Here is a 15823-nt window from a genome sequence, read left to right on the forward strand (position 1 = left end):
ATGGCTAGGGTTTCTATTTAACACACACACACACACAAATGTATGTTGCTTGCCGGCTGGGAGGAGTTGAGTTTCCAATTGATATAAGATTTTTGTGGAAATTTTGTATTGTAGAATTTTCAAGAGCTTGTACTTAGAGGGAAGGTTTTGTTAAAATTTCTACAAAATATTAAAGCTTTGTTATAATGATTAGTATCAAGATAGATCTGATTATATTTTAGAAATGAAATTAACTTACGTTTTGAGGCTTACGGGAATATGTGGCACGGTTCACACCCCATGCCAGTCACCTTCTATTTTGGATGTGACATGTGTTGCGACGAACGAGCAATTTTCGCTAGAATTTTCTAGATTTCTCCTTTTATGCTTTTAAGTATTGATTTGTGTTTCCATACTTCCATTACTTTGATTAAATTGTTTTAAACTATGATTTGAGTTCAAGCGACTTTTAAAAAGCTTTTTTTTAGGATTCCAATATTTTAAACTATTTACTTTTAACCCTTAAGTTATGATAACTTTTATTCGAGATTTTAATTAATCTTGGTTATCACAATAGTGTGTTAGAGTGTTGTCCTGGTAATGTCAAAGCGGACATTACACTGCGCGTCTATAGTTATTCATGGCGCATGTGCAGTTTTCTACATAATTCACTATTTTGATGTTATATGCTATGTTTTGATTCTTTCTTGATTCCCATGCTTCCGTAAGTGTTTTAAACTCTGATATGAGAATATTGAAAGTATATGGGATCATTTTAAATTCTTAAAACTTGGTAGTTCATATTGGGTTTGACCTTTGATTACCTTGTCTTTTGAAATTAATGGTGATTAGAGAAGGGAGATTACAAAAGAAACTTGAACACTCACACAATCACTTGGATAGAGGAGGGAGATATTTTTTATGGTTAAAAATGGAGAGGAAAGAGAGGTTGACGAAAATGATGTGGTTAATGACTAACTAGTTTGATTTTCATGAGCTTTATTTTCACGTTTGTTATACATAAGTTTAATACCTATATTTGTTTTCATGGCTTCGAGCTATGATTGGTTACTTAATCTCATAGATTGTGTGTCCATGTTTATCTTCATGGCTTTGATTGTGTTTGGTTACTTACCCTCGTGAATTGTGTGTCCATGTTTTTTTTTGTGGCATAAGCCACGTTTGGTTATTTTTTCTTATAGACTGTGTGTCTACATTTGTTAATTATTCTAATAAGTCCTTATAATTTTAAATTTGATTGTTTGGTGATTTTACATTCCATTGATTTTTAATTAGTAATTTATTTATAGGTATTTATTTTGTTTATGTGCTTTCTTGAATTCAAGTGATAATAACATTTGTTATGATAGTTTAATGGTTTAAATTTTATTTAAAGTTATATAGAGCCATTTTATTTCGAAGTTCATTAAATTTTTATGGAAATCCTTATCTCTTTAACTTACATTATTAGTTCAAACTTTCCTTTTATTCATATTCAATTATTTATTGTTAGGACATTATTTATTGGAAAATTTTTTTTGGCCTCATACCTTAGTTGACGCTGGTCCTCCTATTGACTCTTGAGAGGCTTTCAGACGTGCTGGGTGGAGAATTGATTAAAATTTCCTCTTTTTGATGTAATTATAAATGCTTACTATTTTAATTTTGAAAAGTATGGTTAGGTGCTCCACATAGATTGTAACTATGGTCTTTTTTTGTTATATATTTTGTCTACTGGCTAGAAGGAGTTGAGCTCCTGAATGATATGATGTTTTATTTGAAACAATGTATTGTAGAATTTTGTTTTGCTTTAATGTTTACAGGAAGCTCTAGAAGGGATTGAGTTTGTAAGAGGTCCTCTCACATCCAAAAGGGGGCAAGGTAAGGCTTCTTTGGGACACCCTGGACCTTTCAAGCTACGACACATTGCTATTGGAAAAGAGGATTGTGGGATGTATAACTAACTACCTAGGAAATTTCCTTAAGTTCTATAATGCCATAAAGCATTACTATCTTGGTATTCAAATGATCTTGAACTGTGATGCTACCGTTGCTCCATTAGATTATCCAGCAAACTTGTTTGATTTCCATGTTTATACAAGCTCTAGGGGTATCTTCTCAATGTATAACAAATTTGATTCTTTGAATTGTGCTAGCCCCAAAGCATTCGTAAGTGAGTATGCTATTTGGCAAGAAGATGCTGGATTTGGAACCCTCATGTCTGCCTTGAGTGAAGCTTCATTCCTTATGGGGTTGGAAAAGAACAGGTTCATTATTCTCTTGATTGTCAAATTTTCTTAAGGATCTTGTTTAGTCAGTTTACAACTTACATAATACTCACTTGCTGACGAATATCCTGTCTTGCTGCGATGCAGTGATGTTGTGGGAATGGTCTGCTATGCGCCACTTTTTGTAAATATAAATGACAAAAAGTAACACATCCAATTTTTTCTTTTTGAGCTTCTTTTTTTAATATATTTATAAATTTGTATAGTATGAGATTGAGATTGTGTGATTCTATGTGGGTTTACAGGTGAATACCAGACACTATTGTATTTGATTCATACCAAAGTTATGTAATTCCAGGCTATTGGTTACAACAACTCTTCTCACAGTCAAGTGGAGCTACATATGTTAACTCAACACTTGAAGCCCCAGCTTCCATTGTCGCATCGGCAATTGTTTGGGAAAATCGTGAGAACCAAAAGAGTTATTTGAGAATCAAGGTAACATGGATGATCCATCGTGCTTGAGTTAATCGAACACTAAATGGGCATATATTCATTTCAAATCCCAAATATTGCTATAGGTTGTGAACTTTGATGACAAGATGGTGACTCTTGGCATTACAATTGACGGCTTGGACTTGAATGCAGATCTTTCTGGATCAACTTTTACATTGCTCACATCTACTAATGTTAAGGATGAGAATTCCTTTCATAATCCCAAGAAGGTAAAACTTATGGTATTTTAGATATAGTTTCCTTTTCATTTATAAGTAAATCATAAAACACTTTTAACAATGCAAAATAAAGAGATACAATAATCAACAAGCCACGCTATCCACAGTTCTTGAATATTGTGGTTCTTTTCTTAAATTTTATGCAACGCAATGGCCCTGGTTGCAGAATATTAACTCTATAACCAAGACCACGAATTTGAATCATGCTCATTCCAAAGTCATACTCTTACACAAGTTTTCATGCCTCAAATGGGTCTACTTGAGAATCCTCATCCTAATATGACTGTTGTACTACCTCCAAATTCAACGGCTTCATTTGAATTTCCTAAATGATCAACAAATTTGAAAAGTACATGAAATTGTTCACATGCTGGGCAGAACTAGAGTATGTCAATGTGAAGATCATAAGACAACACACACACACACGTTTTTTTTTTTCATTTCATTTACTATCCACTGTAAAGCATCAATCTAGTAGTAAAGCGTACGAGTTATATAAACTTTTTTTGTATGTATAGAGTTATTTACTCTTTACCTTTACAATTACTCCTTTCAAGCTTATACTCATGAATCTTTGCCTTCTCGAACCTAATGCCATCATTCAACATAATTTGTCTTTTTATTCTTCATGACGTGAAAGAAAATAAGGTTATGTGACTAATTATTTGAAAAAAAAAATCATTTTTATGAGATTTCAAAGTTTTATATATTTTCTCAAAAATTATTTGTCAGACATAAATGTTATAGAAACCGGCAGTTACTTTGTGTTTGGTTTTATCCTTAAAAGTGCTCTTATGACCATATGATAAGTGCATCAAAAAATAATTAGAATATTGCAGAGCTTTTTTAAAATAATACTATTAAATTTTAAAGATATAACAATCATCCTTAAATTTTTTAAAAGTTTATTTCTTTTTTAAGAAAAAGTATTATTTTATCAAAAGCAAGGAGAAAGAATTCAACCCATATATTATAAAATAAAAATCTAGAGAAGAGTAAATGCTCTTGAGGTTGTTCACAATTTTAAAATCTGAAAAACTCAATTTCCCAAATTCAAATTAAGACAATTTAGGCTTGCTAAACGTTGTTGTTGGAAGGGGTGGATGAATTTTCTTTCTTGTTATTTTTTCCTTTTAAAAATTCTACACACGTGTCATGTGTAGTCTTATTGGCATTTTCCATCTTCGGGTTTGTGTTCAGATTCTATAAAGCCAAGCAGAATTGGAAGAAAAGTGATAAGGAATAACAGTTGTATTAAAAAGTGAACTCATTATCCAATTGTTTCATACATTAGTTTACTATTTTATGTTCATACTATGATTGAGTCATAGTGAAACATGTTGTGATTATACAAATAGTTTTAAATAAGAAAGAGGAAAATAATGGTAAACATATATTACTGAATTGATTTTAAAGAAAGTACAATAAATCGCTTAACAAAAAAAAAATAAAGTTAAAACATGAAGCATGCGAATAATTAATTTTGCTTCCCTGAAGAAAAATAGGAACTCAAAAATAAAAAGGCTCACGATGTTTGCAAATTTTAAGATCATGAGACATAATGTACTTCTAGATGTCCAAGAGAAGCCAGTGAAGTTTCTTAAGATAGATTTAAGCTCTGTCATTATTCCGAAGTCATTTATATTCCATATGAATTCTATCAAAAACCAGTTTGAAATAATATAGTTCACATTCACTTCCATAATTCTTTTTTGTAGTTATTGGAGAACTTATTGAAATTTGGATATTCCAAGTTTGGCAACCAAAGTTTTTTTTTTTTTTTGCTTTAAATTTGTTGTCAATACTACTATTACACTTAGGAACCCCATTGCCTAAACTGTCAAAGCCCACATGATTGTTGGATATATGTGTTGAAAATAGTTGGGGGACACGAAAGATCATACCTTTTACACATATGATAGCTCCAATAACATGCTCGTCAACAATAACAAGTCTATTTTGGTCCAAGCCAATGTTATATAAATTTGTGAGCACTCATCGAAGGAAATGGAAGCATTGATGTTGAATAATTCTGAAAGGCCTATTCCTAAACATCTTTTTGGTGCATTTTTTAGGTGAATATGTAGTGCAACACTAAAGTTTGTATATATGTTTTGTGTGTGTTATTAATGGTTAACTATTTGTTTTATTGGAGATTAATCATGCTAGGTTTGGAAGGCTTTAATAGAACTTGTATACAATAGAGACAATTATTAAACTTATATTCCTCTCTAATGATCAATACTATATTTTTCTTTAAGGTATGTTTGGTTTGTAGGGAGAGGAGGAGAGAGATTTTGCTCCCCTCTCTTTATTTGGTTAATTTGTAAAAATGGAAGGCCTTCCCCTCCCTTCCAAAATAGGGGGGATGAGGAGGGGAGGGGTGTAATTATATTATATTGGACTAATATATCTTTTTTATAATATGATAATTCAAAAGTATTTTTTCTCTTTTGTTATTATGTGTTCCTGTATTCAAATTGCATTCCTTCTCCTAACTTACACTATCATTTTTGTTCCCCTCCTTTTATTTAATTTTTGCTGTTCTTCTATTTTTTTCTTCATGTTTTGTTATTCTTTTATTTTATATGATAAACTTAATGCTTGCTCATACCTTTGATTTAAAAACTTTGAATAAATTATTATTAAATATATTATTGGCAATATATATATGTACTATGGATAATTATCTACTTATAATTATATATTAAAAATATTTATAGCTGTATTTTATTAGGAAAAACAATCTTACTTATGTAAGGGTAAAATTATTTATATATATTTATTTTTTCTCTTCTCTCCTTCTGAATTAAATAAAATATCATCCCTCCCTTTCATTAAAACTCTTTTCCCTTTCTCTCTCTTCCATTAAAATTTCTCTTCTCTCTACTCAAACCAAGCACATCCTAAATATTAACATGGTTGGTTAACAATTAAACATGAATTTATATTGACATGTTAATTTTTATAAGCTGGGTTGCAGTGATTTTTTCCCTTTTATTTTAATTTTTTTTTTCTAAAGACAATTTTCCCATGCTGCCCCCTGTTGCCCCCAACACCCTTTACCTCCCTTTTGCTCACATCTCACGCGACGTCGGACACGCCGCCGCCGAGCTCTTCCTTTCTGCTTCAGATTGACTTCCCCTTCGCCTAAAGTGTGAGGTAAACGATGCTATAGTTGTGATCTGTGATTGATGTTATGAAATTTTCCGTTCTTTCCCTTCGTCGAAGATGCTTGCTGATTCTGTTGTAGGTGGCTGAAATTTGTTTTCTTAAAAAAAAAAATTGATCGTTGATGTCTGGTGGTCGCTGCTGCTGGTTCTGAATTTTTTTTTTTTTGTTGTTTTTCTTTGATGTTCGCTGAAGCATTCAAATTTCCAGTGTGTTTATTTCGGGTTCTTTCCTCTGTTCGCTTCAGGGCTATTGAATGATGTCGATTCTTCTAGCCCAATAAAATGCACTGAGAATGCGTGTGAAAAATGCGGGAGAGGGTTATGGTCTATTTTTAATGACGACATTTCCTCGGATTGAAACCAGGTGTAATCGCAACACACGGATCTCTCTTTTTTTTTTAGACACAGATCTGATTATTGTATTGATGTTGATCGATTCGTACATGGGTTGGGTATGTCCGCTGGATTTTTATGCTGTTCGCTTCTATTTCATGTCGTCAATGGTGAAATCTAATTAAGGCTTCATGTATAATGCTCGTCATACAATTTTGATTTGTGGGTGGTAAATTTTTGCAGAATTCATGGTCCATTTTTGGGGATTCAAGGAAAGTCGTTATACGCACTATCAGTTTACCCTATTTTCTTGTTTTTGTTTTTCTTTCTTTGTTTTTGTTTTTGGTTTTGTGAATAGGTGACTGGGTTGAATTACTTAAGTATTAGGCTTTTAAGTTGAAGAAACCGAAAAAAGGTACACAATTAAAGGGATATACAAGGGAGAGCAACGTTATAAATACCTCTATGATGGTGGAGCCTAGGAAGGCAGTTGCTGCTACACCCAAACACTTACAAGATGCAAAGTGCAAACACAGCAAATAGATGGGGTCAGAAGAGAGAAGTTTAAAATATTGAAAGTATGGAAAACGCTTAGAAATTGTTTGATTGCACGATAGAATGCCCAGGGAACTGATGTTCAGCAGGGGAGGAATCATTCTTGCCCTGAAAATCTGCCTACAAGTTTGCCCATATTACTGGGTTCTGCTTGCCTTTGGGGTCTAATGATCAGTCCAAGCAAGTAGATATTCATAGAGTTAAGCAACACACGTTCTTGTTGAGTACAGAGAGTTGACTCCCAGAGAACGAGTTTTCTGCGTAACAATTTTCATTTTTTTCCATAAACCCCCACCCAGCAATGCATATAGTTGAAGGTGACTGGATGGACGACTCTGCTTCTCTTTCGAACCTATTAGTGTGTTGATATTACTGCACTCCTTCCTTGTATGACTTAGGTTTAGAGGGAAGGAGAAGATAAATTATTTGTTTCAGGTGAGCAGGCCTTAATACAACAAACAAACTTTAAGTAGCGGTTAATAGTTATAATCTGAGATTAGGTGACTCTGGCTTGCTATCGTTTGTTGGTACTTGGCAGTTGATGGATACAATCCAGTAATTTTGTGTTAATTATAAAACAGTACAATGATACTTGCATATGGTTGATTTAAAGATCAAGGTATGAAATTTTAATTGTCACAATATATGTTTGGTATTATTTTCCTTAAATATCTCATGCTGATTTCTTGTATACATGTAGGAGAATCTGGCGTACAAGAAATTAAGATATAAACCGCTTCCCTTTGTTCATGAATTAACCGTATTATTCAAGGATATCACAACACAGGTCACAGATATGGACGCTTGCGGCTGCTGATGCATGAAGTCTTGAAATGGACTTACAAGAGGGATTAGGAGACAACGATGAAATTCATAGGATGAGTGGTGGAGAAGGTTCTGAGCTTGAGCAAATTAATTTAAGCAATATTGGAGCACACAATGGTGTTACCAATTCAAGTAGAAAACGGAAGAGAGGTGAACATGGTGAGAGAAATAAAGAGAAGAAAAGGGAGAAACTTTCAGTCAAGAGGGAAATACTTGATGCATTGAATCGAATATCTGATGCATTTGAGTCACAAACAGCTTCTATACAGTCATTTCTTACACCTGATTCCTCTATGGGTGAAATTATTGCTGAAATCAGTCAAATTGAGGAGATTGCAAATGATGATGATTGGTTTGGACGGTGTTGTACTCTCCTGAGGAATAAGGATGCATGGGCAATTTATTCAGCACTTAAAGATAACCGGAGAATGCTACTGGCCTTCTTGAAGCATGCGGCTTACAACCCACCAAAAAACTTAGTACCACCTTTTCTTCGTTATATGTTATAGTTACAACTTGGTAGAAGTGATTTATTTTTCATCTTGTTCTGTGTTAGTTCTACGCTCCTTAAATGATCTTTGTTAAAAACTGGCTGACAAAACTATGTATGTTTTGTCTTGCATGGTATTTATGCTAGTGATGTTTTAGGTTATCAACTATGGTATTTATGTTTCAATTATGTGGTGCATTGACTGGCTTATTTTTGAAATATTGATGGAGGACTGAATGGAAGTGAAGAATCTCTTCATAGATCATTTTTGCAGATGATGAGTTTGATGAGGTTACTGTAATACTAGCTGATCACACAGCTGAAATGGATGCTTAGGCTTGTTTGGGAACCCACATAACAGTTTCTTGAGCAAGGAAGTGACACACAGGAACACTCCCTGGCTTCACTTTTAGTACTTGAAAGGCCAAATGCTTTGGGTTCCAATCTGACGTGTCTGTGTGACATATAGCCATTGCGTGCACTCTACTCCCATCAGCTCCTTGCAACGACACCGTATAGGCTCTTGTTGTCTCTATTTTGTGACAGTAAAACACAGCATGCACATAACTGAGCTTGTGGCATGCCACTATATTTTCCTCTCCTACCTTCACTCCTTGCATTATTGTGTATTCTTGCTTCTTTGTTTCCTTCCCCACCTCTGTAGACAAAGCTTCCACGTGTCTCCCAAGCTTGGAAGTGATGAAATCAACCATGGATTCCAGCGATGTCGCACAATACTTCTCCTCTCCTTTAAGCCCTGGCTCTTCACAAAGTTTAATTGTATTCTTCATCGTCTCAGCTTTTGTTGATCCAAGTTTCACAGCAAACTTCCTCAATATTTCATCCACCTGGTATAAATGTATCATAATTACATAAATTACATCAAATGCACACACGTTTGTTTGGAGTGGAAGGTGAATAGGAAAAAAAGACTACTAGTAGAGAAAAGTGAAAGTAAAGAACGTTTTCTTTCCTTAACATTAAGCTTATCCTTTGATTTTTCCCGAAATAAGGGGGGAAAAAGTTGTAAAGTATCTTTTTCTTAGGTTTTTTTCTTGTAATTTTCTTTGATTTCCATATTTTTTCCCATTCCAAATAAAGCCTTATATGTATATAAGATTTAGAAACATCTGTACTTTTAGAATATAATTGGGTTAATTTCAGCACCTATGCATGTAATAACTTAATTGGAAGAGGTTTATTATTTGCCCTGTTTTAGGAGAAATAATCTCCATTATCAACAGAGACTATTTCTTGTATTATATAAAAAAGAAATATAATTGAGTTTGTGGTTTTTAATGTCTCAGCTCCTGATATTGTTTTCCCTTTTTTCTTTCACCATTAACTTCTAAATAAAACAAGTGACATTATAGTATGTTGCAGTTATAAAAATAATATAAAAAAATTACAACATTACATATCATATTATGATTACATGATATCATAATAATATCTCTCGTTTTATCTTAACTAATTATTAGTGTAGTAGAATAGGCCATTAAACAGCATATATAAGCCTGCATAAACACAAACACTATACCTTGGTAGAAGAAAAGGGAATGGATTCCACAACTTGACGAGGCAGGAATGAGGCCTGGTTAGAGGTCTTCGTGAGGAGCAAGTTCTTGACATGACCAGGCCTCAAGTCTTGTTCTAAGAAGAAGAGAGATGCCAAGGGGTTATGTTGGAGTTGGGTCTCAGGCTCATCATAGATAATAAATACTCCTCCACCATACTTCACAAATGTTGCATCTGAGTCATCATAATCATGCTTCTTATATACGGTGCTTCTGCTGCCTCCTGCGGGATTATTGCAAATTTGCCTTAGTATTTGAAGCATTGACATACTATTTAGATGGATAGATTAAGTTTAAATTTAAAATTTAAAAAATCTCATATTTAAGATTCATATACTGAAAATAAGATTAAAAGGATTTTCGCTTTTAAATTATAAGTCTAGAAATATCTAAGACCTTAAACTTATTTTTTATACATTGTTTCTCTTTAATTTTTTTGAAAACAATACAATGTTGTTATGTTTTTATTGTTAATAAAAATTAATTTTGTCTGTTAGTTAAAAATTGAAGGAGAATATTGGACCAAAATAGATTTAGGGTCTCAAACACTTCTAGACATACAATTTAGGGATTAGTTTGTTATTTAATAAAATTGAGAGTGATGAGCTTCTTTTTGTATTTTTAATCAATGAAAACAAGAGGTGAGAGAAGATGTGAGAACAACATAAGCTTTGATAATAAAAATGTAAATAAAATGAGAGTTGGAATAATTAAAATTTCAAGTAACTAGGATCTAGGGGAAAAAATTTAAAATTACAAGAAAATTATAATATATCATGGATTTAGATTTAGATTCCATGAATTTTTATGGATCCAAATCATGAGTTTGGCTCAAATCCACATTTAATTTTCATATGATACTACATTAAGATAAATAATGTGAATTTTTAACTTGGTAGAAGAAAAAACACATGAGCTCTACAATATACTAACCAGCTGGGTGGAGCAGATCTGTGATAGATTTGGGCATGGGAGTGCTGGGAAGCATGGATTTCCAGTAAAGTTCTGGAGGAAATGCAGCATGGGCAATCTGTGATTTCATTTATATAATATACACAAATTAAATACATTCACTGGCCAAAAGTAAAAAATAGGGTGAAAAAACAAGAAAGGAGTTAAGTAGAAGCTCACTGTGAGAAGTACAACGAGTGGTAGGAATTCAAGCTTCATTATTGCAGAAACTCGGTACTAACAAAAACTGCAAATATGATGTTATGATGATAAAGAGGAGCTGAGAGGAATTATATAAAGATCGATGGAGAAATGGAGAATGACAAGGATACTGTTTTGCTTGTGAGACATGGGACCCAGACTTCGATGCCATCGTCCACATGATTGGGATATAGCTGACATTATTTCCTTCTGGCTTGTAGTTCTTTTATGAGTTGTCCTTTTATTTTTTTTAAACAAAAGAGGTTAAAATGACATTTTAACCCCTTAAATTATAGATCCATGAATATATGATATTTTGAACTCGTTTTTTTGTGCATTTTATTCATAAACATTTAAAATTGTGGCAATCTCTCCCTACCATTAACTTTAACTGTTAATTGATTAAAAAATTACAAAAAAAGCATAAGAAATTATAGAAAAAGAGAAAAAGAATCACATATGAGGACAAAAAGTCATAAGTTATATTTTTTAGTCATTTTCTATAATTTTTTGGTCATTTTTTTGTAATTCTTTTGATCTCTTTCTATAATATTTGAGGTCATTTTCTATAATTTTCTAATCAATTAATGATTAAAGTTAACAACAAGAAGAAGATTGTGAAGATTGCCACAATTTTAAAAGTTTAGTGGTGAAAATACAAAAAAAAATGAATTTAAAATCGCATTTGCTCTTGCCAAAATGCCATTGTATATAAAAAAAATAAAAACAAATTTTAGAATAATAAATTAATGAGACCTTTGGACGAGTTATCAGTTTTCAAACATTGTTGAAACATGTGAAGGACCACGAGATAGAATAAGATCTTATTTTCATTCTTCTTCCAATGTTTTGTACATGGATATTTCAATAAGCTTTGGAATGTGTATTGTATGGGAAAGATATTTAGTTTCTCATAAAGTTTTAAAGGAAAAGATCGACTTGTTTCATTATACATTACCCGAAATTAATTCATATGAAAGTTTGACTTAAAAACAAGGTGATTTAATTTAGCGTCTGTGTGGTGTGTGTGTTTTTTTTTTTATATTTATATATTGATCCTGAATATTTCTTAACAAGATGGGAAATTAAGAATAAATTTTGGAAGTGATTTTTACATATTAATTGTATCCCATATAGTAAGAAAAACCATCAAGTTATACGAATTAAATATGATTTTTAACATTTTAAAACAACAGTTGATTACATGTCTCTGTTTGTTTAGTTATTTTATCTCACGATCTCCATGCAAATGTTAGTATCCTTTATATGTGACTTTATTGCTCCTTAATTTAATTCCTAACAAAAATTTAATTAATAAATTATAAAATAGGACTATATATCAACAATTTTATTTATATAATGATGCATTAAAATTTGTGTAAAATATCCAATCGAGTTGATAAATATAATTTCCTGCAAACACTTAATTTTAATAAAAGGTTATTTCATCGATATTACATACTCTAACCACTAACACACACACACACAAACAAACAAAATTAAATTAATCAAAGGGAATCAAATCAATCACCAGTATAAGAGGACAAAAAAAGACATAATAATTCATCATCGTCCACATGGCCACAATAGTCCAGTCTTTTTATTATTTAAAAAAAGAATAATTTATTGGTAAACAGGTCGTTGGACCATGCTTTATATTTTTTTTTTTTGCTGTTATGTTTTCTTTGAAATTAGGAGAGAAAAAAAGAAAGGAAAAGAGTAGAATAGTGAAGATAATATATTTTTAATATATACTATGCTTTATAGATCACCCATCAATTAAGTCCTCATATTAGTAGCCAGTATTTAAATGAAGAGAATATATTTAAATGAATAGAAAGGGACTATACTTTCATAATGACAATAATACCTTGTGTATGTACCAACTTTTCTAGAGAACCAGTTTTACTGCTTATCATTGTAAGTAAGCATTGAGAGTTTGTTACCTTTAACTGTTTAGATATAATTTTTCATGGTCTAGATTTATAGTTTTCAATGGGTTTTTTTAAATAAAATTATTTTTTTTCAAAAAACTAACAATAATAAAGTGTCTATAGTTTAGAAGTATTCATTTAAATAATTTTTAAAAAAATAAAATAAAAAGCTATAAATTGGATCATGTAGATTATATCTGAATGGTCTAAATGAAATAACTCTCAGTACTCATCTGTATGATAAGCACTGACACTAGTTTTCTTTAGTTGTAAGATGTCTAACATTTGCTCACGGTATTTTGGAAGAGATAATCTCTATTGTTAATGGAAATTACACCTTATTCTACTTATAAAAAAATAATACTTATATAAAAAATGTGCTTAATGCCTCTTTTTCTTTCATTTAATTTACTCAATCATGCTCAGCATTAGGACAAAATCAAATTCAAAACCATCCATGCAATAATCCTTCACGTGTTGAACAATCTTCTTAATTTGATTATCTTTGTCACAGTTTCTATCACACAACTGTTTGGTTCTTGACTTTGAAATGGCATAGGAAAGGGTGCTGTATCCTTAATAGATTCTTTTAAAAAAATAAAATAAAAGGAGAATAATATTTCATAAGTTTAATGTCTGATTTCTCGAAACAAAAGAAAAAAAAAAAGACATAATAATCTCAAGAGTCAAGTTCAAAATTACGAGGCGTGCATCAAACCACTTGCATGTCACATGGCCTAGGTTGGGCCTACTTTGCACATGGCTTAACCTGACTAGACTAAAACTTAACCGGGAAGGAATTATGAAGGAAAGAAAACTCGGAGACAAATAAAATTTTAATAAAATATTATTTTCACTTAGTAAGGCTTTATTTGGAATGTGAAGAAATATAGAGGGGGGGAAATTAGGGGAGAAAACTAGAGGAAAAAGACCTTTTTTATCATTGTTTTCCCTTGGGCAATTGATTTTAATGAAAGGAAAAGTGAGGAGAAAATAAAGAAAAGAGAAAACTAGGAGAAAATTTCCAAAATAAGGCTTGTTTTGTTTTCTTTTTTTTAAAATATTCTTTGTTTTTAAAAACAAGAAAATAAAAAATGATTTGAATAAGTGTTGAATTTAATTGTTTCTAAACTGTTCTATTTTTTTGTTTTTAAAATAAAAAACAGTAACATTTTAAAGTTTTTTCATTTTTTTTTTGAAAAACATTACATTTGATTATCAAAAACTAAAATTACCTTGATCAATTACTATCACTAGCTACCCTTAACTACGGGCGACCATCACTCCAGCCAATTTTTTACCCTAAAACTTTTTTTACATTAACACAATTAAATGGATTTTCCTTTTGTTTTATTTCAAAAAAAAATTAAAAACTATATTGCAAAATACTCCCTCAATCTCAAATAAAAAGGCACTTTTGGTGGAGATTTGCTATCCTAAAATATGATATGCTTTGAGATGATAAGTTTTATTAAATAAACGTATTCCAATATTAGCCTTTTTCTCTCTATTTAATACTAATTAAGTATAGATTTAAGGTTATTAAATGAAGATATTTTTAAAATTCATAATTTTGTTTAAAAAATAAGGTTTTTAAGTTATTTAATAAGGTCTATTAATATATAAAATTTTATCTAAAAGTATCTTATAATTTAAAATGGAGAGAGTAGTTTTTAAAAACAAAAAAATGAATGCTTATGGACGTACTTGCAATTATCTACAACAAAGTCCTCACATGGACTCGATTTCATAACTTTGTAGATTATGAGCCAATTCCTTACCAAGTAGATCAACCTTTATTGGTATAACTGTGAATAATTTAATAAAACCTATCGAGTTCAAAATAGAATACAAAGAGAACAATTTTTCTTCATTTTAACTATTTAATGAAAGCAAAAGCATCTTAACGGAATAGGATTTGGATCCCCTCAATTAAGTCTTAATTAAGAGATATTAATCCCCCTTCTTACAACTTAGGGTTTGAACCAAAATGTGAGATTTATATTTCCAATTGTTAAATTCATTGAAGAACCGAAAACAACTTCATTTAACTCCCCAAATATATATGAATCAAACAACACTCAAACATGTCAGATTACCAACACTCAACGTTGGATCATCTCAACAAATTAATCTCAAGAATACGGTTTAATTCTGAAGAAAATAAGAGGAGAATGAAGTTTGAAGGTTTCCTTGAAGACTTTGAGTGTTTGAGGGCTCAAAATTGGAAACAAACTTGCAAAAAAAAAAAAAAAGATAAACATCTAGAAACTGTCATTTTCCTCACTTTCAAAGAGACTTTATTCCTGTTTAATTAAAAGCGCTCATATACAATGACACGGACACTTTGCATAACTTGTGGACAAAAGTTTTAGATTCATCTTATAATACTGGCAAAAAAAAAAAAAAAAATCCCAACAATATGCAGCAAACTGATTGTATATATGAAGGAAATCTGAGCAATTCACTTAAAAATTAATTACATGAATAAATATTTACACTTTGCAAAAACACAATTCCCATAAAGAACTGAAACTTCTATATAAATAGTTCCACAAATTGGATATGAAGAACCGAAACTCAACAATTCATTTGGCAATTCCATCTTCTCCATCCAGGGATGAAATTGGAAACAAAATCAGTGAGCTGTTTAAATGGCCAAGCCCAATTGTACAAGGTCATGTATCTTTGGATACCTTCTTTATCTCGCAAGTGTGCCATTGAGCTTCAAATAGCAGACAAATCCACAAGCATGAAAACCCATTACTCTTTCTCAGCTGGTGTCAGCTCTCAGTATTCCATCCTCTAAAGCTATCTTTGTGAAAGGCTCATGCGCTTGCTGG

At 31.5% G+C, this 15823-nt stretch overlaps 2 protein-coding genes and 1 pseudogene across 2 annotated transcripts; 2 read left to right on the forward strand and 1 right to left on the reverse strand.

The window, feature by feature from the left end:
* Nucleotides 1–7190, forward strand: LOC129317359 (alpha-L-arabinofuranosidase 1-like; annotated as a pseudogene).
* Nucleotides 5946–8483, forward strand: LOC129318874 (uncharacterized). Its single transcript, XM_054963852.1, has 2 exons — nucleotides 5946–6103; nucleotides 7703–8483. The coding sequence occupies exon 2, from the start codon at nucleotides 7836–7838 to the stop codon at nucleotides 8334–8336; it is 501 nt and encodes a 166-aa protein (XP_054819827.1). The 5' UTR covers nucleotides 5946–6103; nucleotides 7703–7835; the 3' UTR covers nucleotides 8337–8483.
* Nucleotides 8484–8550: 67 nt separating this feature from the next.
* Nucleotides 8551–11151, reverse strand: LOC129318873 (BURP domain-containing protein 3-like). The gene is made up of 4 exons (XM_054963851.1): nucleotides 11026–11151; nucleotides 10828–10924; nucleotides 9858–10117; nucleotides 8551–9165 (listed from the first exon to the last, which is right to left on the reverse strand). Exons 1-4 carry the CDS (start codon nucleotides 11062–11064, stop codon nucleotides 8650–8652), a joined length of 912 nt encoding a protein of 303 aa, XP_054819826.1. The 5' UTR covers nucleotides 11065–11151; the 3' UTR covers nucleotides 8551–8649.
* Nucleotides 11152–15823: the final 4672 nt, after the last annotated feature.

The sequence above is a fragment of the Prosopis cineraria genome, unplaced genomic scaffold (assembly GCF_029017545.1).
Source record: "Prosopis cineraria cultivar Desert tree isolate PC_DT_omini unplaced genomic scaffold, ASM2901754v1 PC8, whole genome shotgun sequence".
Lineage (NCBI taxonomy): Eukaryota > Viridiplantae > Streptophyta > Magnoliopsida > Fabales > Fabaceae > Prosopis > Prosopis cineraria.

Bases quoted from the DNA above. Each gene is read 5' to 3' on its own strand.
- LOC129318874 (XM_054963852.1), top strand. From the start codon at position 7,836: ATGGACTTACAAGAGGGATTAGGAGACAACGATGAAATTCATAGGATG.
- LOC129318873 (XM_054963851.1), bottom strand. From the start codon at position 11,064: ATGAAGCTTGAATTCCTACCACTCGTTGTACTTCTCACA. The intron at 10,925-11,025 runs GTGAGCTTCTAC...ATGAAATCACAG, and splicing joins CACTCGTTGTACTTCTCACA to ATTGCCCATGCTGCATTTCC. The intron at 10,118-10,827 runs GTTAGTATATTG...ATAATCCCGCAG, and splicing joins AGATCTGCTCCACCCAGCTG to GAGGCAGCAGAAGCACCGTA.